The sequence below is a fragment of the Podarcis muralis genome, chromosome 7, assembly GCF_964188315.1.
Source record: "Podarcis muralis chromosome 7, rPodMur119.hap1.1, whole genome shotgun sequence".
NCBI lineage: Eukaryota > Metazoa > Chordata > Lepidosauria > Squamata > Lacertidae > Podarcis > Podarcis muralis.
The window spans coordinates 77,317,415-77,340,858 of record NC_135661.1 but is presented as its reverse complement, the minus strand read 5'-3'; the positions used below and the strand labels follow the sequence as shown (position 1 = coordinate 77,340,858).

Genomic DNA, 23,444 nt, shown 5'->3' with positions numbered 1-23,444 from the left:
GATGGGAGTAATCAGCCTACCCCCCCCCCAGGTTTAGGGGGGCAGTCTCATCCAAATTTCACCCAATACCTGGCCCCAAATTTGGAAGGAATGAGGGGCCGGGGGGCGCTGGATGCATAGCACAGTGCGTTTCTTGGCAACTCTCCAAAGCTGTCTCCGTGAGCGACAAACATCCATTTCTTAAGATGAAAAATTGGATTTAAATTATGGACATGCTCTGAGTGAGGAGGGGGGAAATATTCTGCTAATTGCCAGCCACTGAGGTGCTAAAAAAGGATTTGATTGGAAGAAGGACTATTATTTGCGTGGAGGTATGATGGAACGGAAAGGGGAGGGTGAGCCTTATTGTTTTCATTATGCTTTGTTTTACTATGTTACTCTGCAAAATCCCTTCTGGTTTGGCTACTTGATTAACTATGAAGCAAGTGAGATTGAAAAGTTTGGTATTTATTGATATAATGTGGGTTTAGCAATCATCAATTGTGTGGAGACAACAATTATTTTAAACAAAAAACTAAGGATTTTGACTTTTGGCTTGTTGGAAAAAGATTTCCTGGTTTGATTCATGATATTGGCATAGAAGCAAGATCTCATTAACAGCTGGAGAGACGCCGAAGAACTTGGGATGACTGCTCGGGATTTATGACGCAGTCTTAATAGGCTGCCATTATGGATGGAAGTGCAGACCAGTTTGTTGTTAAAGTGTATAGTCATGGGAGAGGTGTGTCTTCAATATTCTGTGCTTGTATTTTTAACTAAAACCCTTCCCTGGAAAGGCTAACGTTTGAATGACAACTGGTTTGGAAAAAGTATAGGGCAGATGCCTTGATTGGATTTTTATCTGGACAGAATAGACTGGACATCTGTATTTGCATGTAATGGGAGGATTCTTGGACTGATTTGGCAGAAATACCAGCCTGTGAAGAGGTGCTGTGAACCTATATAGGGGAATCCTGGATATAAAACCACACAGAAACATGTTGTTTGATTTATCTTGCTTGTTGGAAGAACTCAGAGGCTGTGAAAATAATGATGGATTAACATCAGAATGACTTATGGGAACCATTGGAAATGAATATGAGAAGCAGTAGAAGTATGAGACGATCAGATCCCCTCTGACCTCAAAGCATGGAGAAGTCTCCCCCCCAAAATTATAATTTGGCATAATATTTGGAATGTTTAATTATTGAATAATTTGTATAATTTGGAATATATGATGTGATTTGATTGGAATGTTAAAATAGAAAATTTAATAAATATTATTTTTAAAAAATAAAAATAAAGAATATTCAGTCCAAAAACGGTTCTATTTGTTTCTTCCAGATGGCAGTCAATAAGAGTTTTAAGAAGGCTTTAGCACTAAGGGGAGGTCCCAGTCAGAGGGTTCTGGCATGGCTGGGTGGGGTGGCGCTGGTGAGCCTACAGAGAAGATTGTCGTGTTTCTTCCTAATGTGCCTTTCTTTGTATTGATTCAAAAACTGATTTGGCCAGTCTGGGGCAAAGCAACACTCCTTATGTGTGTCCAGGATTATTCTCTATATAAAAGAGATGAACCTCAATTAAAACAAATGAAGAAACTAAAACCCAAAATCAGAAGCAAGCCTCACTACCATTTCAACCATGCCTAGGCTCCTATCCTCATCTCCATTTTGTCAGGCAAGAGGCATGAGCAGAGCTCAAGGACATAAACCAGTGTGTGGAGCCCAGCTGGTGAACAGTAGCAGATTGAGAAGTATCGGGTCCCTTCATAGTAGGCACCAGCGAGGGCAGTGAATGTCCTGGCTGAGTGCATGGAGGTGGCTGGAGGATGGATGGTGGTCAAGGGATTGAGGTTGAACCCGGACAAGATAGAAGCACTGTGTGTGTGTGTGTGTGTGTGTGTGTGTGTGTTTATGGGAGGAGCTAAGGGCTCCAAGTTTGGAATCTAAAGAGACAGAGCAGCTGGGGGATGGAAAATAAGCAGGACTCCAACTTTCTCACTTTTAAAACCTGCCAAGATTTTGAGGCCTGCAAGGTGATAACTGAGGAATCCATAAACTCAGAAACCTGCAAAACACCAATCAGCTTTTGCAAATGCTGCGCCTTTGCCTTCCATGTTTGAATTTATACCATGTGGGCAAAAATGGATCACCAGACATCATGGGGACCTCATGGGGACATCAGCTGATTTATCATTTGGCAGGACACCCACCCACTCATCAATAAAGTTGGCCCATTCTCCTTATCTAGTTTCCCAACCCTGCAATAAATTCAAGTGGAGGGAGAGAGAGAGAAACACCAGCTCAGTAACTATAGACAGGGATGGGGACCCTATGCTGCCCCCGCTTGATTTTGCTGAACTACACCTCCCACAATTCCTTACTGTTTCAAGCTGGCTGGGGCTGATAGCGATTGGATTTCAGCAAGACTTGGATGGCCAGCTCTGCTGTGGACTGATAAGTAGAAGCTGGAAGAGCAAACTGCTGATCTCATAATCATGTCAGATAATAGGTGTTTTCCCTGGCCAGATTTCTCTGGACGTTTAGCCGATTTCTGCCTGGACAGTTTCCGACAACATCCTGCCAGCTGTGTCAGGGAAATTCTGGACATATGGCAACCCTAACAGCCGTCATGTTCTCACCTTCAAAACCTGGGGGGTGGGCGGGGCTGATTGTGTACAGTGGGAACAGGATTGCAACTCTATCGTTTTTTTAAAAAATAATTTTTATTAACAGGCCAATCACATCACATTATCACATCACATTAATTCCAAATTATACAGCCAAATTTTAAATTTTGTTGGGGGTACCCATACATCAAGCTCCGCTCGAGTCCAAAACAGCATCACTTATCTTACTGCTTTCATTAGACAGTTCTGTCCAGTTTGATCCGGATAGTCCTTTATTACTTCCTTTCTTTTCTTGTTGTTATCATAAATTCCTTTCTTTGTGATCTCTGATGATTTTCACAAGCAGGTTGAAAGCTGGCATTCTATGTGGATTTTTGTACTCTTCCAAAAATCATATCGGTCAGGGACAGCCTCTGTACAACGCTTCCATACACAAGATTAGTCTCCGATCTGTCCTTTATTTTTCAAATAAATCAGATCAAATGAGTCTGGGGGCTCTGTCAGGTCAAACTTGCATTCCAACATTCCTTCTCATTCGAACAGTCCTGATTCTCCTCCCCCAGTCCTTCTTCCTCCGACAAGCCTGTCTTAGTGAGGCGCCATATTTTAACTGCGTCATAAGAATTTTCCTCTTTTCTCACCATTCTCCAGTCATCTTTCCTGTTTTAATCCATCCCACATAGTTCTTAAAATCCTGCCTGTGATTCATAAAAACGCAACGATCTTGTTTCTATCTGGGGTGAAGGGTTATTAATGTCACATCATGCAGAGAAAAAAAGAGTTTTTTCCTCCACCCCCCCTTCGTTCCAAACATACAGTCTCCTTGTGGTACCGTAAATTTCGCTCCATAACACGCAGATTTTTCCTCCTAGAAAGTAAGGGGAAATGTCTGTGCGTGTTATGGAGCGAATGCCTACAGATGGCGGGGAATCTGCTGCAGTTGTGAGCAGTCCGTGGCTCGCTTTAAAACAGCAAAGCGGGTGTAAGCGGCTCCTGTCAGCTAGCGGAGCCGGGGAGGAGGGAGAGAAGCAGAGCGGGAGTTGGCTGCGTTAAAACAACCCCGTCCTCTATGTCCCTCTCTCCTCCCCACTGAGCTGCTAAGTAGCAGCAAAGCTTTTCAGCCAGCCTAGCCGGGAGGAGGGAGAGAAGCAGAGCGGTGCTCTCTGTCCCTGCCTGCAGTTTTTTGCTGCCCGATTTTGGATTAGCCACTGTAGGGGCTGTGTGTGTGTGTGTGTGTGTGCTTGAGCTATCGTTCTCCTCCTCCTGCTTCCCGTTCACTCTCCCAGCGCCCCTGCGCTCTCCTCCGACTTTAGAATTGACACTCTGTGTGTCTGTGTGTGAGAGAGAGGGCTCCTTCTCCTTCTCTTGCTTCTGTTCACTCTCCCTGCGCCCCTGCGACTTTAGAATTGACACTCTGTGTGTCTGTGTGTGTGTGAGAGAGGGCTCCTTCTCCTTCTCTTGCTTCTGTTCACTCTCCCAGCGCCCCTGCGCTCTCCTCCGACTTTAGAATTGACACTCTGTGTGTCTGTGTGTGAGAGAGAGGGCTCCTTCTCCTTCTCTTGCTTCTGTTCACTCTCCCTGCGCCCCTGCGACTTTAGAATTGACACTCTGTGTGTCTCTGTGTGTGAGAGAGGGCTCCTTCTCCTTCTCTTGCTTCTGTTCACTCTCCCTGCGCCCCTGCGACTTTAGAATTGACACTCTGTGTGTCTCTGTGTGTGAGAGAGGGCTCCTTCTCCTTCTCTTGCTTCTGTTCACTCTCCCTGCGCCCCTGCGACTTTAGAATTGACACTCTGTGTGTCTCTCTGTGTGTGAGGGCTCCTTCTCCTCTTGCTTCCTGTTCACTCCCCCAGCGCCCCTGCGACTTCCAGCGCCCTGCGACTTTAGGGCCAGTTCTCTCTCTCTCTCTCTCTCTCTCTCTCTCTCTCTCTCTCTCTCTCTCTCTGGTGTGTGTGTGTGTGTGTGTGTGTGTGTGTTTTGACCTCACTGCGCTTGTTGGGGGAGAGTGTTGGTCGCAATTTTTCTTGATTTGTCTCAGAGTGGTTACTATCATGGTTTCCTTGCCGGGGAGGAGGGAGAGACGAAGAGCCTGCTTGTTCTAAAGGAGCAAAGCCGGAGAGGAGCCTCTCCTGCTATTAGCAGCATCCTTCTCCAACCCCCCATGCGTGCTCCTTGTCCCTTGAGTGTTTTTCCTTCCCTGCCCACTTAAGACATGGTTACAAAGCACGGATCCACATGGATCCTCAGGATTTTTGCACTAGGTCACCCCAAATTCACCATCAGATCACATAGCATATCCACGGCTACAGCCTGCACCAAAAAACACGTGCACCCACTGTTTCATGGGACTGCAATGGCACAAAAACGTGGTTACAAAGCATGGATCCACATGGATCCTCAGGATTTTTGCATTGGGCTACCCCAAACTCACCGTCAGATCACATGTCTGTGGCCAGAGCATGAACCACAAAAATCATACATCCACTGTTTCGTTTAGAATATATTTTTCTTGTTTTCCTCCTCTAAAAACTATGTGCGTGTTATGGTCAGGTGTGTGTTATAGAGCGAAAAATACGGTAATTCATCAGAAGATTTACTTATCCGTCCGTCACTCCTGGTTGCAGAGATCCATTAATCAGCAGTCTTATCATCGAGCTTTACTTGATGTATGTGCTTTCAGCTCCCCAGACTTTTGGGTGTTAAGCTGGGTGCATACAAATAGAGGTTTCTCTAGTTCTCATGAGTGATCAGAAGCAGACCTTTCTAATATGCAGTCATATGTACATAGAATTAGGGACGCGGGTGGCGCTGTGGGTAAAACCTCAGTGCCTAGGACTTGCTGATCGTAAGGTCGGCGGTTCGAATCCCCGCGGCGGGGTGAGCTCCCGTTGTTCGGTCCCAGCTCCTGCCCACCTAGCAGTTCAAAAGCACCCTTAAGTGCAAGTAGATAAATAGGTACCACTTTATAGCGGGAAGGTAAACGGCGTTTCCGTGTGCTGCACTGGTGCTGGCTCGCCAGCTGCAGCTTCGTCACGCTGGCCACGTGACCCGGAAGTGTCTTCGGACAGCGCTGGCTCCCGGCCTCTTAAGCGAGATGAGCGCGCAACCCTAGAGTCGGACACGACTGGCCAGTACGGGCAGGGGTACCTTTACCTTTACTTTTTTATGTACATAGAGCCTGTTCTAATCATTGGCTGAACATGTTGATGCTGCAGGCAGGGTTAATGATTTGCCTTGAGAGCATATTTAAACTTCTTTTGTCGTCTACCGACATTATGCTAGCCATTCTTCCCATTTTTTAAATTATAATTTTCAGGTTTATATAGTTCAATAATTTTACAGTCATTTTAACATTTTAAAACTTGGCTTTCTTACTCCCACTTTCTGTGATTACCTAAATTTATTTTTAATATTTTCTGCATATCCAAATTAACTTAATTTGTTCAAATACACACAAAAATAAAAAATTGTCCAGTAGCACTTTAGAGACCAACTAAGTTAGTTCTTGGTATAAGCTTTCATGCGCATGCACACTTCTTCAGATGAAAGCTTACTGGACAATTTGTTTATTTTAAATATATTTTGACTGCGTCAGACCAGCACAGCTGCCTACCTTAATTTGTTCATTTATTCATCTACTTTAACTATACACTTTTATGAAACTGCAGGTTATTACATTAATCCTGCCAGTGTCCTGATCTGTTTACAATTTGTTTGTAAATATTCAATAAATCATTTCCATTCTTTTATAAAAAGTTTGTTATTTTGTTTTCTGGTTATCTTGTTTCGCCATTTCTGCATATTCCATAAGTTTTTGTATCCATTCTTCTTTTGCTGGGAATTCTTATTCTTTCCATTTGGGGCAAGCAACATTCTTGCTGCTGTGGTAAAATACATGAATCAATTTCTGTAGAGTTTGGGTAGTTCTGTCCCTATAATTCCTTTTTTTTACTGTGACCATTCTTAAGTTGGGAATAGAGTAGTTGCTTTGGAAGACAATAATCAGGCATCCGAACAACAACACCAATTCAGTTGATGTTGAAGAATCTTTGCTTCAACGCTGGTGATCTTTGCTTCTTCCTGTACAGTGGCATTAATTCACCCGTCTTCCCAAGTTATCTGTTAAATCTTTTGGGGACATCGTTGATGGAATCTTTCAAGGAGTTGGAGGCAGCATTTATAAGTGGTCCATGTTTCGCAAGCATACAGCTAGCAGGAATGATCCCACTTCCCTTCTCTCGGTGTGTGTGAATGTGTGAATATGCTCACAGCGATGACACATTGAAGCTGAACATTGGCAGGTTGGATGCCTGAGCCTCCTAATTCCTGGATCCAGCACATATTCAATTCCTGGAACAACCTGCCTAGCTTGAGGTCATGGGCTCCTAAAGTAAGAAAGGAAGTAGCTCTGTGTCAGGCGACAAATGGTTAGGTCCCCCTCCCTTGACTTGCTGGTAGTTAGAAAGACAAAGAGCAGAGAGAGTTGTGTGAGAGCTAGAAGCTGGAAGCAAAGTTGCAGGCTGGGAAGCCAGAGAGACAAAGCCATGCCTAGTTTCTCTTTGACACAAAGGCTGTGGCAATGGGAGAAGCAAGACCCTCTTGGCGTGTTAGTGCTATGACTCCCTCCATCGTAGGCTCAGGTTGTATATATGTGCAAAAAAGAACCCAAATATCATAAAGACACCACCGTCTCTGCTGCCCATTATTCCACAGGAAACATGAACCCTGGGTAAGCGCCTGGAACCACAGGAATCTCGAACCGCTAGGAGATTGGGGTGGTATCATAGGGGTCCACTCCCTGGGGACCTGGTTGCCCAACCCCCCACAAAATTCCCCATGAAGGGGCCGGGCACCCACAAATTTTGGTGCTGCATGGCACCCACAGCCCTAGGCACCCACGCTTGTGGGGCCAAGCCAACACTCCTGGGTGGCATGCAGCACTGGGAACCAGAGTAGGGGAGAGTTCTCTTGTGCTTAGTTTCTGCTTGCAGGTTTCCCACAAGTGTTGGTGTGATGCCTGTGAGAACAGGATGCTGGACCAGGTGGGCTGTTGGTCTAGTCCCACATTGTTCTTATGTTCTTAATGCACAACACAAAAGGTACAAAGCATTTTTTGCCTAAAGCAAATTCAAAGCAAGGTTGGGTGGTTGCTCCTTTGATGAAATGTTTGAGGATTGTGACAGAAGCCCAAAGGGGAATGACTGGAGAATGGGTGACTACAGTGGTACCTTGGGTTAAGTACTTAATTCGTTCCGGAGGTCCATTCTTAACCTGAAACTGTTCTTAACCTGAAGCACCACTTTAGTTAATGGGGCCTCCTGCTGCTGCCGTGCTACCAGTGCACGATTTCTGTTCTCATCCTGAAGCAAAGTTCTTAACCTGAAGCACTATTTCTGGGTTAGCGGAGTCTGTAACCTGAAGCGTACGTAACCCGAGGTACCACTGTATCTTTATCTAAAATCTGAAAATGGATCTGAGATGAGGTGTTTCTTCCCTCTTTCTGTGCTTGCTCTCAGGGCCACGGCTAGGGGCCAGAGCAAATGTCTTGCAGTGTCCTTGATGCTTCACGCAGGATGCAAGGTGCCACCCCACAGGGACATTAAACTGCCACGGCTGAGAGCGCAAGTGTGTCTACTATGATGTGTCCGTACAATAGGGTAGGCTGCATTCAGACAGCTCTTTATTCCATTTTCCTGACGTTTGATTACCTGATAACTTTCACATTTTATGCTATCGTTCACACAATTTCACTTCTGGAAATCTAGCAGAACCGAGTAGAATTTTAGCACCCATTTCCATGTCAATTGCTGGCTAATCTGTCGCTCTCCTGATGTGGGACTATAACTCCCATCATCTCTGACCAGTGGCCACTCTGGCTGGAGCTGAGTGGAATAGGAGTCCAACCAGATCTGGAGAGCAACACATTGGCTACCGCTGAGTTTTCCTAGCCTGCCCATAGCAAAGAAGATATACAAATTAGCAAATGTTTGGAACAAGTCAATATTTCAAATGCAGATACTTTGATTTTTGCATAGCAAGCAAGAACTAACAATATGGTGGGACTAGGAAGGCCTGGGTTCAGATCGCCACTCAACCATGAAACTCCCAGGGTGATGTACCTTGGACTATACACTACCTCTCAGCCTAACTTAACTTGCAGGCTTGTTAGAATAAAAAAGCAGTTTTGCCATGCCTGCCTCCATAGAGGTATCTGCTCAAATCCAAACGCAACACGTGGCTAATATGTTAGGACTTATTTTGCAAAGAAACAGAAAAAGATGCTTGTAACTTTTGGAACTGTTTCTTTCATTCAGGGTGTGGTTTTCTGATCTGATAGGGTACAGCTGGTTATGAGTATAAAGGGAGATGGATTGTGATTTGTTTTTGCCTGCAAAGAGGACACTCACACACTTTGTGTTTATGCTTGTAAGCCTGTAAATAGAACTCTGAGTATTTTTACACCTCATGGTCTCTGTCATCTGCTGCCGGGAGATACAGCTCCAACATAATAATGTATTATTATTAGATCTATCATCCTACAAAATATACAAATCATAAGCATCCACATATAATTTATGCATAGTTATGCAAAAGTTCTTAAACAAGAAATAATAAACGTAATAAATTGCTGTCAGGGAACACCGGGACGAAGGCAGGATTCCTTTCAATAGCAATATTGTAGTGGTAGGTGCTCCAGCATAGGGAAAATATATTCAAATCGCTTTGGAATGCAGCAATAAACAGCAAACAATACAGGAACAGAACAGTGTTTCAAGGATAAGTCAACTGTTTAAAGTCAGTATTTCCATAGGGGAGCGGGAGAATAAATGGAATGAGTCATAATATGTAAGGTGTGTGACAAACCGGTAGAAATGCATCACGTTTGCCATCAGATTTGTTGTCTGTATCCAACGATTGTTCCAGAAAGTCCTTGAACCCCAGGTAGATATTGCACAATACAATAAGAGGGGCATCTCCACCCATTTGCCTTACAGGTATTTACACAGCACAGCAATCCTTTTACTGCAGTTCATTGGAGTAAGTCATTCAATGTTGACATAGGAGCCCCATCCATAAAATGCCCTGTGCACATAAATCTGGGCTCAAGAAGCACTCAAGCTCAGCTTTGTTCCTGGCCCTACCTTACGACAGCATGGTGCCTCTCCTTGTGCTCTGCCTTCTTTCGCCACTCTTAGTTGCCTCTGCAGATCCACGTAAGTTATTTATCATTGATCACATCCATTTTCCTACTATGCTGTTAGGGACAGAATGAAAGACCAGTACTTTGGAATGACACATCTGTTGGAAAAACACTCGGGAAGGCCACCACCTTCCCAAGACACCGGGGCGTCTCTCTGGTTGTCACTCTCTGGCTGTAAATCTTCCTCAGTCGAGAGGTGATAAGTGATCCCTCGCTCCAGAGCGGAGCACGCTTGTCCTCTGGCATCTCATAGCAGAATAAAGAGTCAATTAAAAGGTAAAGGTAAAGGTACCCCTGCCCATTCGGGCCAGTCTTGCCAGACTCTCGGGTTGTGTGCTCATCTCACTCTATAGGCCGGGAGCCAGCGCTGTCCGCAGACTCTTCCGGGTCACGTGGCCAGCGTGACAAGCTGCATCTGGAGAGCCAGCGCAGCGCACGGAACGCCGTTTACCTTCCCGCTGGTAAGCGGTCCCTATTTATCTGCTTGCACCCGGGGGTGCTTTTGAACTGCTAGGTTGGCAGGCGCTGGACCGAACGACGGGAGCGCACCCCGCCGCGAGGATTCGAACCGCCGACCATACGATTGGCAAGCCCTAGGCGCTGAGGTTTTACCCACAGCGCCACCCGCGTCCCTCAAAAAAGAGTCAATTAAGAGCTCTAAAACTAAGAGTCAATTAGTAGCTCTAAAAGTACTTTATTTACAGTCTATATACAAAGAATCTATCAGCATGTCTGTGCTCTCTCAGCACCAGTACAGAACAGCATCTCACACAGAAGTGAAACTAACTTCCAACAGAACTCCAACAGTGCTGAGACTTCCTGTCTCACACTCTCAGACATTCACATGATATAAACAGCCTAGCGCTACTTGCTGAGCAGCACGGGTAGATAAAATCCTAACAATAGCAACTGTGCCATCATCTGATGCTAATCTAGGGGGGTTAAAAACTTTGCACAGAATGTTCTTGCCATCTTTTAGAAAAAGGAAGAGCTGAGGTGCACACAAGAGCTAGTGTTTTTTCTCCATTTAGATTTCCACGCTAGCTTTTGAGTGGATGCCTTTGGTGATGGGGAATCATAGAATCATAGACTGGTAGTAATCTGCTGTAAATTCTAAAGGTCTTGGCTGAAATATACAGTATTCAGCTAAGTGCTACTCAAGAGTATATATTGCAAATGGATGAGCCTAAGTCATGTCTGCTAACTTCCAAAGGTCTACTCTTAGTAGGTAAAAAGGGTAATGGAAAATGCCACTGTCTCCGCTTCTCCCCTGCTCAGCTGCCTTGGCTGCGGGTGGAGAAGCATTGCTAGCACTGACGCCTAATTCAGGTATGATATTGCTGAAATGGCTAAAGTTATTGCATGCTTGCAAGATCATTTGTGGTGGAGGAGGCAGGGCAGGTGAGGCACCTGTGAAGCTGCTGCCTTTGGAACTTCTGCTGCCTGAAGCAGCCATCTCAGTTTGCTTAATGGCAGAGCCAGTTCCATGCTGGTGCGCTGGTGGGGTTGGAGTTGAAAAGCCACCAGTTCAGCACCCAGTTAACACAATTAGCAATTTGTTTAGGCCTGATGAAAGAAGTGCTTCCTCTTCCACAACAACCCATAAAGCACATTCTGAAATTCACTGCTACAAGGCTTGGTGGTAATACTGCCTTAGAAGAAATGAAAGTAGAATTAGATTGATCCCTGGAGGAGAGGCTCCTCAGTGGCTTTGAGCCATGTGAGCTAAAATTTAGATGCTAAATGTAACCTCCTAGTTTCAGAGGCACCATACCTCTGAAGGCCAAGTGGGCAAGGCAAACATCTAGGAGAAGGGTGATGTCTTCCTGCCCTGTGTATGACCTTCCTGGACCAGGGCATCCACAGGACAGTGAGCCCCATATTCCCAGCTTTGCTTGAAAAGGAAAAGGAAAAAGAGTATGTGTCTAGCATAGGGTTGCCATATTTCAAAAAGTGAAAATCTGGAGAAAAAAGTTGTTGAGCTTTTATTGGAAATTCACAGAATCCAGACTTCTGACATGTCATATGGTGTCATATGTCCAGATTTTCCTGGACATTTTAGCGATTTCCGCCCAGACACTGCTTCCGACTGCAGTATTCTGGCTATGTCTGTGAAATTCTGGACATATTCCAAAGTTAGGGCAGTATTTCGACAACCAAGAATATTAGGAAAGAAGTACAGTCTCTCTCTCTCTCTCTCTCTCTCTCTCTCTCTCTCTCTCTCTCTCTCTCTCCCTCTCTCTCTCTCTCTCTCTCTTTCTCTCTCAGAAATGCCGTGCTCCCCAGCTTTCAGTCTCCCCCCCCTTACCTAACCATGAATAATTCTTTTTGGGCACCCATGTTTCTGAAGGAATGTAGTAGATCACTGGAAGGTGAAAACTGGGCAAGATGGCATTTTGGCTGGAAAAGCACCTTACTTTTTAGAAACACTTCTATTAAAATTTGTTAATTATAACAACGGCACACATGTAACGCACCTTGCTTCCGCCAAAGAATAACAGGAGCTGTAGTTTGTCAAGGGTGCTGAGTACAGTTGTACTATGAAGGGTGAGCTACAGTTCTCAGGATTTTGGGTGGAGGCTACGTGCTTTAAGTTTACTTTAAATGCATGGTGTGTACGCAGCCAAGGTCAGAACCAGGAGGACACATTTCACATTGTGCTGTGTACTCTTGGGAATATGCTGCCCACAGCCAGCATTACGCACAGTTGTTTCTATGGCTTTTCCCCATTTTGTTCAATGCCTGAGGGTGCTTCAGTCCCACAGTTGTATGATGTCCTTCTCTCGTCTTCCAGCAGCCTTGAAGTGTATACAAGGCTATGATGCTACCCAAGCTCCGACAGAATGTTCCAGTGATTTCGACACCTGTGTGACCATCAAGGATGAGTACACACTGACAGGTAAGGAAGCGTTGGAAGAAGCAGAGAGTCATGGAAACCTGACAAGTATCTGGCATCATGTGGTTCCTCTTGGAGGCTTTGAGAATGATCAGGAGTCAGCATGACAATTGACAGGGTCGATGGCTTGCCCAGTGGTGTGCTGTGGGTTGCTGGCCCCCGGGGCAGGCAAGCAGCCAATGCCTCCATAGCACCCCCCCCCCCTCATCGGGACCAAGTGGGGCTGTGTTACACCACCTACCTGCCCACACAACTTCGTGGGCATACCCCCCTGATGCTTGTGAAGAAGAGTGCCATGCTGTACTGTGGTGGCCTCCCTCCACCCACACCCAGCCCGTGAGGGACTGGGCTACTTTACTGTCTTCACCTAGGCAAGGTGGAGATCCCCACAGAAGCCGGAGCCTGCCTGCAGAATTTTGCACCTGGGGCCACTGCCTCCCTGGTCCCTCCACCCTATGCCACTGGTCTTGCCTCTGGTATGGGTGCTATTTAGGGAACCTGTACCTCCCCCTCCTGTGTTTCCAACCTCAGGGCAGTTATGTCTAATGTGGTTTTTGGTTAAACCTGCTGGATGGTAATGATGCAACATGGTTGTGTATGCCAATGGCACAAATCACTTTACTTAAAAATATACTACAACACACCTAGCAAAGTTGCAAACAGGAAGCCTTTTCCCCAGCTCTACCTTGAGAAGGCAGGATTGAACCTGGGACCTTGCTCACCAAAAGCAGATGCTCCTATGTTTCTATGTTTCTATGATTATGTTAAGTTCTGGTCTGATCTACAGGCTCTTGTACTCTGGTAGGCCATATTCCCTTGGGAGAACCTGGAACCAAGGTGGAAGGACAAGCAGAGCGGAGACAATATAGTTAGGCAGAGAATGAAGAATTCTGGGGGATGGGGTCTCTTGACCTGCTGTTTGTCTTTTTTTTATCTTCCGGTAAACAGACCCAAAGTTTAATGCAACATTCTATACATGTGGGAGAAATTTTTCTTGTGCCCATGCTTTTACCATCACCATAGGAGATGGGAAACATTTGCGCCACACCTCGGCTTGCTGTACCACAGATGGCTGCAATGCAAACTTAAAATGGGGAGGTAAGTCATCATCTGCCTCCTCTCTGACAACAGAATTACAAATCTGGGTCCCTCCAGGTGTCATTTTCCTTGTGCACCCAGGTTGATTTCTGCTCATGATGCTATTGGGGCAGTTTCAATTATGTTTGTGTGTGCAAAGGTTGTGGGCTAGTCACATGGCTTTATTTCCAATCAGTGCGCATCCCATTATTCCTGTGGAACCCCCTTAACTTTTCATTCTACAAATGTATTGGTTTATGTTTCCCCCACTATTGTTGCTCTATAGCCAGCCCCTCCAGCCAGTGATAATGATGTATGAGAACTTGGGAAGCATCACTGAACAAATGAAAGCAGTATAAATCCCCCAACAATGCAGTGTTATTGTTTCAGGAACACGTTGCAAAAAAGAAATTAGAAATTGTTATAACGAAAGAAAAAAACTCCATGTAAAATTGTGTAGAAAAGTTTTCTGCTCTGTGGTGCCACCTGGTGTTACATTTGTTACATTATAACAAATGTAAAATGTTCTTTCTTTACTAATGTAGCTGAGTCCATACACAATTTGAATTTGAAATTGGTAGGAGTAGCATGGAGTGTATGAAGTTTTTTTTAAAAAAATATTTTTTATTGAGTTTCTTTTCTTAGAGTCATAGACACAAGATAGAGATAAGAAAATACAAGAAACAAAGACAAGGAAAGATAATAAAAAGATTATTACAATCCAACTTTCGACAGTTTTTCCAATATTCCAAATGGACTTCCCCACATCTTCCAGACTCTGCGTTCTTTTGCAATAAAAGTTTCAGCAATTTGTTACCTTGTTTCATAACTTACTGTGTCTTTCAGTTATTATGTTTCTAAATTCACAATATTGTATCCCAACTTTGTACCTTTAAAATTAACATAATAAAATTGTTTCATATTACCACCTCTTTTTTCTTGTCTTAATTTTCCGATTACCTAATCAAGTTGCTAAAGCAAAAATTTCCTAATCGTGCGTATTTCTTAACATTCATACAACTTATAATGTTTTTGCAAATAGTCCTTAAATTTTTTCCAGTCCTCTTCCATTGTTTCCTCGCCCAAATCTCGGATTCTGCCAGTCATTTCAGCCAGTTCCATGTAGTCCATCAACTGCGTCTGCCACTCCTCCAGCGTGGGTAAATCTTGAGTCTTCCAGTGCTTTGCAATAAGAATTCTTGCTGCTGTGGTAGCATACATAAACAAAGTTCTGTCCTTCTTTAACACCCTCTGGTCCACCATGCCCAATAGGAAGGCCTCTGGTTTCTTGGGAAAGGCATACCTAAATACCTTTTTTAGCTCATTATAAATCATTTCCCAGTAGGCCTTCACTTTTGGGCAGGTCCACCAAAGATGAAAGAATGTCCCTTCTGCCTCCTTACATTTCCAACATTTATTGTCAGACAGGTGATATATCTTGGCTAACTTGACTGGGGTCATGTACCACCGGTATATCATTTTCATAATGTTTTCTTTCAAGGCAATACATGCCGTAAACTTCATTCCGGTGTTCCATAACCTTTCCCAGTCTTCAAACATAATGTTGTGTCCAATATCCTGTGCCCATTTTATCATGGCAGATTTGACTTTCTCATCCTGTGTATTCCACTTAAGCAGCAAGTTATACATTTTCGAAAGTGTCTTAGTTTTTGGTTCTAACAATTCTGTCTCTAATTTCGATTTTTCCACCTGGAAACCAACTTTTTTGTCCATTTTAAAAACCTCTTGGATTTGAGCATAATGTAACCAATCCCGCACCTTATTTTTTAATTTGTCTTGGCTCTGCAACCTCCAATTGTCCCCAATTTTTTCAATTATTTCCCAATATTTTGGCCAGTAGGCCTCCATGTTGGGTCTTTTCCTAGCCTTGGCCTCCACCGGTGATAGCCACCTCGGGGTCTTGCCCTCCAATAAGTCTTTATATTTCAACCAGACCGCAAAAATTGCTCTTCTGACAATATGGTTTTTAAATAGTTTATGAACTTTAACCTTGTCGTACCACAGATATGCATGCCAACCAAAAGCATTATCGAACCCTTCCAGATCCAGGACATCAGTGTTCTCCAACAGAAACCAATCCTTCAGCCAGCAGAAGGCTGCAGATTCATAATACAACCTCAAGTCCGGCAGGGCAAACCCCCCTCTTTCTTTCAAATCAGTTAATATTTTAAACTTTATTCGGGGCTTTTTGCCCTGCCAGACAAACTTAGATATATCCTTCTGCCACTTTCCAAAACATTCCACTCTGTCCACGATCTGTAGGGCCTGGAACAAAAATAACATTTTCGGCAATACATTCATCTTTATAGCTGCAATTCTGCCCAACAAGGAAAGTTTCAATCTTGACCAAATTTCCAAATCCTTCTTAATTTCCGACCAACATTTTTCATAATTGTCTTTAAATAAATTCAAATTTTTAACAGTCAAATGAACCCCTAGGTATTTCACTTTTTTAACAACACTTAGTTCTGTTTCTTTCTGGAACCCCTCTGTTTCTGTAGGTGTCAAGTTTTTAGCCAAAACCTTGGTCTTTTGCTTGTTCAACTTAAATCCCGCCACCCGACCAAATTCATGAATCAGTTCTAAAACTCTTTTTGTACTAGATACTGGCTCCTGTAGTGTTAAAACTAAGTCGTCTGTAAAAGCTTTCAATTTATATTGTTTCACTCCGACCTCTATTCCCTGTACCAACCGGTCCTCCCTGATCATGTTCAACAGCACCTCCAGGACTGAGATAAATAAAAGAGGAGATAGTGGGCACCCCTGTCGTGTCCCTTTTTCAATTTTAAACTCTTCTGTCACCACATTGTTCACTATCAATTTAGCTTTTTGCTCTGTGTAAATTGCTTGTATTCCATTTTCAAACCCCCGTCCCACTCCCATCCCTTCCAAGTTTTTCTTCATAAACATCCAAGAAATATTATCAAAGGCTTTCTCTGCATCAATAAAGATTAACACCGCTCTCCTATTGATATTTGTTTGTAAAAGTTCCAAAATATCAATAATGTTCCTGGTGTTATCAAACAAGTGTCTACCTGGGAGAAAGCCGGCCTGGTCCTTGTGAATTACTTCATTCAAAACTTTTTTAAGTCTGCTTGCCAAAATGTCTGCAAAGATTTTGTAATCCACATTTAGGAGTGAGATGGGACGGTAGTTCTTAAGTTGAGTCTTTTCAGTTTCCACTTTAGGAATCAATGTGATGAAGGCTTCTTTCCACGACTCTGGTGCCTTCTTCCCCTCCATAATCTGGTTACATACCTCCATCAAAGGTTGTATCAAATAGTCCTTCAAGGTCTTATAATATTTGGAGGTAAGTCCATCCGGGCCTGGAGATTTGCCTAGTTGCATATTCTGAATGGCACCTTCAATTTCCTGTTGTGTTATTTTACAGTTCAGGATTGTTCTTTTTTCCTGAGTTACTTTTGGTAATCCGTTAGTTTTTAAAAATTGGTCTATCTCGAACTCTTTCTGTGGCCCCTGTGCATAAAGTTCTTTGAAATATCTCTGGAAACATCTTCTGATTTCTTCTGGTTTCTGAACAGTTCTCCCGTCGATCTCTAGATTTGTAACTGTATTCAATTTTTGTCTCTTTTTCAACTGCCATGCTAGCAGTTTTCCACATTTATTTGCTGATTCAAATGATCTTTGCTTCATTTGTTTAATTTTCCATTCAACCTCTTGATTTATCAATTTCGAATATTGTGCTTGATGGAATTTAATTTCTCTCAGCACCTCCTTCGATTTTGGATTAGTTCTCAATTTTTTCTCTCCTTCTCTTATTTTCTCCAAGATCTTCTCCTTTTTTCCATTCCAGAGTCTTTTCTTGATCGTATTTTTGTTGTATCAGAAACCCTCTCATAACTGCTTTACTTGCGTCCCAGATCGTTCTTTTTTCTACCGTAGTATTCAAGTTTATTTCAAAGTAATCTCTTAAAGTTTTTTGGGCCTTCTTCACGACCTCCTGATCTCTTAGTAAGGTGTCATTCATTTTCCATCTGAAGGAACCGGTTGGAGTAAGTCTCAATTCCACTTTCAAGGCGTTATGGTCGGAGCAGGTTTTTGGGCAGATTTCCACTTTTCTAGTCTTAGGTGCCAGCCCTCTAGTTGTCCATATTTGGTCGATTCTTGTCCATGACGAATGGGCCTCAGAGAAGAAAGTTCCTTCTTTACCTGAGGGGTTTTTTGTCCTCCATATGTCAATCAGATCCATATTGTCAGTTAGTTCAAAGAAGGTTTTAGGCAGTCTGCCGTCTTTTGTTAAATTTTGGTTTTGTGACTTATCCATGTTTGTAGATACCACCCCATTCATGTCTCCCATCATAATGATGTTGGAATAGTCCAAATAGTCCAGCATAATCTCATGCAGCTTCTTAAAAAATTCTGATTTCCCATCGTTAGGTGCATATATTCCTAATATCAGGAATATTTCTCCCTGTGTCTGAATTTCAATCACCAAAATTCTTCCTTGTTCATCTTTAAATAAAAATTTCGGTGACAGACTCTCCTTTGCATAGATTACCACTCCCCTTTTCTTAACTTTGTCCGATGAGATAAATTCCTGGCCTAGTCTTTTGTTAATTAGCACTTTCCTGTGGAGCCTAGTCACATGGGTTTCTTGCAGACAGATAATGTCCAAATGTTCTTTTTTCAAAATGTGAAATATTTTCCTTCTTTTTTCCGGGGAATTTCCACCATTTATATTCCAACTTAATAGCTGCAGAGACATCCTGTACTAATTTGTTGATCCTATTGTGGGGTCTCCTCCTTTTCCTCTGCTCCCGAGGATGTGGGCGATGGTCCAGCTCCAGGTGTTTGACCCGGTAGTGGCCAAGCTGCTGCTGCTCCTTTTTGGAGGTCTTCTCCGTGATCGTGTAGGAACTTTTGCTGGTCTTCTGTCGATTTGATTTTAACCTTCTTTTCTTTATAGGTAAAAGATAGTCCTTGTGGGAATTCCCACCTATAAGGAATTCTGTTTTGTCTCAACAGTTTTGCCAGTTCTGTATAAGTGGCTCTAAGGTCCAGCAGTTGTTTCGGTATATCTCTGTAGGTTTCAGCCCTTTTATCTTGTATTTCAAGTGATTTTTTGAAGTGAAGGCCTAGTATCTTGTCTCTCTCTTCCCTTGATCTCAAAATTATCAAACAGTCTCTGGATCTGTCCTTCCTTACCACTCTTCCCAGTCTAAATGCCGATACAATTTTAAAATCGTTGTCTTCTTTTATACCCCAGAACTTGGAAAATTCTGTTGTCAAATAACCAATCAAATCTCCTTGTTCAAGTTCTGGAATAGCTCTCAGTCTGAGGTTGTTCTCTCGGTTTTTCAATTCCACCATTGACAGATAGGCTTGTTGTTCACCAATCTGTTTGTGCAGGGGCTTAACTTCTCCCTTGATCTCCTCGACCTCTTTACTCGCTTGCTCTGCTTTTTGAATGGCTTCCACAGCTAGTTTACGGTTTTCAGCCGTAGCTCCTTGCAAATTTTCAATTGCTTGTGTATGCTGGGAAACCTGATCAGTCAATTTCTGAATCGAGGATGTAGCTTGGTCAATTTTTGACGATTGATCATCCACCTTTTGGTTTAAGGTTGACAGTTGTTCCAAAATTTGTTTCAAAACTGCTTCAGATCCTCCTGCTGCCATATCTTCTAATGCTGACTTTTCAGCTTCCGCCTTCTGTGCTACCAGCACAGCTGGAACCGATGATCTACGTCCTTGAGTCAAAGTTGTTTGAACAAGTTGTGCAGGTTTTTTTTCCTTTTCTTTTTCTTTAGCTTCTTTGGCTTTGGCTGCTCTTGTTTTCCCTGTGCCGCTCATTCCACATCTGCCAGTGTTCAAGGTCAAATTGTCTATTGTCCCATGAGAAAGGCAGATCCAGTTTACAAACAGTCAGTAGAGAGAAGTCAAAATAAAAAGCAGTTCCCAGGCCTTTATAATTCCAAAGTCCTCTAGGGGGAGTGCCACCAAAGTTTAGAAGAAAGAAGGAAGTTTTTCCGCCATTAAAGTCCCTGTAATCCCAATACAAGAACTCAGTAGTCCCGAAACAAAAGAGAGGTTCTCCAGAGCTCTTTTTTAGATTTAACAAAGTCTCAAAAAAGGTGTCTGCAACAGTGTCAAGTCTGTTATGCTCCAAAGTAACAGTTGAACTTCAGTAACAGTTTCCGCAGTTTAACAATTCTCTCCTGTCTGGCAGCCCGACGATTTGGCTCTTTAGTCTTAATAGTCCATAAACGAGAGGATAGCTCCAATTTAAAGTCCCTTTAGCTTGAAAAATAAGTCTATTCTTTCCCTTTTGAAAGCCAGTTCCATAAACGCACGAAAATCCCAACTTTTGACAGTTCCCTTTTAAAGCGCTTCCCGCTTCTCAAAGTCTTTGCTTTGATCTTGCAAGCAAAATCGGAAAGACGGACTTCCTGTTTCTCGTCTCCCGTTTTCAGCCAAATTCAGCAATTTAGTCTCCAAATTTAAAGCCCCTTACTCACGGGTATGTTGCTTGTAGCCTGATGTTTCAAGAAGAAAGGTCGGCGCTCATCAGTAACAGCCGCGCGGCTTCGCTTCCGCGGAAAGAGCGATGAACTCACAGCACCGCTCCCCCTTCTTCGCTCCGGAGCCCCTTACGGGGTTCCTTCTGCGTTTCCGGGGTTGCTTCTGGTGCCCGCCGAGTCCCACGGCCACGGGCTCACTCTACCCGTGGTTTGAGTGTATGAAGTTTTAGCCCCTCTATCTGTTCTCTTCCTAACGTAAGGCAGGGACAGAAGTTGTATCTGGATCTCATTATTTCTGACAAAGAAAACATTAGAAAAAAACAACATCAAAATAAAGTGCTTGTGGGGGAAAGGTCTCTGCGGGTCACTGATGGAGGAAGAGGGGGTTGGAGGGAGTGCACCGCTCCTGGCACCACGATCCCGGTGGGGTGCCATCACGGCTGCCCCCCTGCACTGGGCGCTACGCCCTTGCGAGTAGCGCACCATGCCCCCAGGATGCATGCCACACCCCCGGGATGCACACCAGTCACGCCCCCACCTGCTCTCCGCCCCCGGTTCTGTAGCATGAAGCTCCGCCACTGCTGTGGGTGTCTGCATGTTGCCAACCACCACTGCCCCCTCAGTTTGGGAATGCCGTCCATAACAAGCAGGTGTTATTAGACGGGTGTGGGGAACCAGTGGCACTCCAGGTGTTGCTTAACTGTACCATCCTTCAGTCCCAACAAGCATGGCCAGCGGGGAAGGATGTTGTGAGTTGGTAGTTTATCAACATCTGGAGGGCCAAAGTTTTCACACACCTGGCACGAGAAGAAGAAATTCTGAGTGTGGGACAGGATTGGGGGGGGGGCGAAGCTGATCTCCTAACACTGGCATTGCTGGGCCCTGCCTGGAAGAGATTAAGGTGGGTTTAGAAAGATGTGGGTCTACTGGTGAGCCAGTCCAGAGCTTCCACTGTTGCATTCCCACAACTCCAACCTCCTGCATCCTTTTCCTGCTCCATCATGTGCAAGTACTCCATGTACTGCTGTTTCCCATCTCACTTCTAGCACACACCAGTAGCAGCCCCTGTGATGTGATGGATCAGGCAGGGAAAGTTGCATGAGTGCTTGGTGGACCTCCATACAGGTAAACGGCAGAAATGCCAGCTTTAGGAGGGTTCCTTCACCCCAACACAGTGGCTGCTACTGGTGCGCGTGTGAATCAGGCCTGTCAAAGTACCATCAGGCCTCTTCTTACCTTCCTATTTAGAAATCCGCAAACCACTTGCTTCTTTCTTATTTGCTTCCTAGTTCCTCCAGCTTCTTCGAGAAAGAATGGGCTCATTTGCCCAATTGGGTGTATTGCTGCGACAGAGGAAACCTGCATAGGCGGAAAAGTCTCATGCACAGATGCAGAAAATACTTGCATCAATTTAACAGGGACCTACGGCCCTAAGGAAGGTACTTAGCAGGGGAGGAAGAAGGATTGCGTGGGGTAGAGGGAGCAGGTGGGAGGGGAATGCTGCCTCTGGAGCTTCCAGAGATGGACCAACCATGAGCCAAGATGAGATGGACACCTCAGGTGGCAGAGTGAGAGACCTGCTGCCCTGAACCCCAAGTAACAATCTTCCAGGGTGTTCTCTGATGCAAGCATTGTTGAAATGTACAATAGCTATGCCAGAGCATGCAGGGATTGTATCCATGATAAGGTGCTAATGACTTGTGTGCATTGTCCTTTGGTGCACTTAAATGTCTTGGGTGAGGGATTGAATTTGGGCTCCTTCACATAAGTCATTTTCAAATGAGTAGAACCTTGAGATCATCTGATCAAGCTAAATGTTGGAATGTTCAGATTGGCCAAATAAGGAAGTCTTGTATGAGTCAGAATTAGGTACATGTAAAGGAATAGAAGGCACATTTCATTATATGTGATGGACTTGTAGAGCAACTAAAGGATTTTAGGAGATGATATGTAATGAGATGAAAAAAAATATTTAAGAGGACTCTCCCAAAAAGATGAGAAGCTTTTCTTCTAGTGATAATTGGAAGAGATGTACCAAAGAATCAAAGACAAGACAGCTTTCAAGGAGGATTGGAAAATGTTTATAAAATATTGTAAACATGTTAAAATGCTAGCAGGTTTGGAGTAAGCTAACCAATAAAAGTTTTTTTGAGAATAAGGTAGAGGAAAGAATGTATAGAGTAATTATAATATGCAGCAGCAAAATATAATTTGAGAAAACCAAGGAAGGGTAGAAAGGAAGTCGATTACCAAGGGAATGCATACTGGAAAATGTTTGACTAGTTGTATTTTATTTTTTTGAAATTTAAAATCTATAAACAAACAAATATTCTTCGCCTAGTGCATAGTTAAATGATGGGATTCGGTCTTATAAGACGTAGTGATGATGGTCACCATCTTGGATGGCTTTCAAAAAGTATTGGACAGATTCACGGAGGATAAGACTGTCAATGACTATTAACCATGTCTACTTGCAGATTCCAAGTCTTTTGTCGTGAAGGGTTGTGGAACAAGAAACGTGGGTGAACTCTATAGCCTAAACGGGTTCATTAACGGAAACTGCTACAAAATGCGAACCGCAATATGGAAGCCTGCTAAATCCTCCAGCACCAACCATATCCTGGAGAAGAGTTCCTTATGAAGTTTCTCTCCTGAGCTCTCTTTACATGCCAGGCAACTTGTAGGATCCATGCCATGTGCTTTTGGGCACCCGAGTGGACAAATCTGTCAAGATCAGTGCTCTTAAGTTTCTCATTTTAAAAAAATCTTAAATTCAATTCTCCACAATACTAGAGCAATCCGCATTTTTTTTATTAAAGAAACACTATTGAAATCCACCTACATTTTAGCATCAATTTCTCCCAATAAACACAATTTGTAATTGCAGTTTGACTAGTGTAGAGTTTTGCTAGCATTTCCCCCCAAAAATGCATTTGTACATATGTTATTATCACCGAAATATGCACTTTTGGCACTTCCCCTACATAAATGCATTTTTGTATACACTGTTTGGTTGATGAACTACATTGCAAAATTCTGAGAAACGGGATATTTGAAAGCTGAGTTTTAGTTTACATATTGATCTGGGAAGTGCAAACGAGTTCGTTTCTCATTAATATGCAGACAAAATTGAATTTCTTCCTCAACCCAACCTGGGGACCAAAC

The 23,444-nt window shown here is 43.7% G+C and overlaps 1 protein-coding gene across 4 annotated transcripts; it reads left to right on the top strand.

Annotated features, from left to right (window-relative positions):
• Positions 1-9,646: 9,646 nt before the first annotated feature.
• LOC114602260 (phospholipase A2 inhibitor and Ly6/PLAUR domain-containing protein-like) lies at positions 9,647-23,280 on the top strand. 4 transcript variants are annotated; one of them, XM_077932581.1, is made up of 5 exons: positions 9,661-9,819; positions 12,604-12,705; positions 13,651-13,800; positions 21,569-21,718; positions 22,757-23,280. In XM_077932581.1, exons 1-5 carry the CDS (start codon positions 9,684-9,686, stop codon positions 22,918-22,920), a joined length of 702 nt encoding a protein of 233 aa, XP_077788707.1. In that variant the 5' UTR covers positions 9,661-9,683; the 3' UTR covers positions 22,921-23,280. The 4 variants fall into 4 exon arrangements, with proteins under 4 accessions (XP_077788708.1, XP_077788709.1, XP_077788707.1 ...); XM_077932580.1 differs by having other exon boundaries at positions 9,662-9,819; positions 12,601-12,705; XM_077932582.1 differs by lacking the exon at positions 21,569-21,718 and having other exon boundaries at positions 9,647-9,819; positions 12,601-12,705.
• Positions 23,281-23,444: the final 164 nt, after the last annotated feature.

Coding starts and splice junctions, on each gene's coding strand:
- LOC114602260 (XM_077932580.1), top strand. CDS start 9,684: ATGCCCTGTGCACATAAATCTGGGCTCAAGAAGCACTCAAGCTCAGCT. Junction 12,706..13,650: donor GGATGAGTACACACTGACAG/GTAAGGAAGCGT, acceptor TCCGGTAAACAG/ACCCAAAGTTTAATGCAACA. Junction 13,801..21,568: donor TGCAAACTTAAAATGGGGAG/GTAAGTCATCAT, acceptor TTTGCTTCCTAG/TTCCTCCAGCTTCTTCGAGA.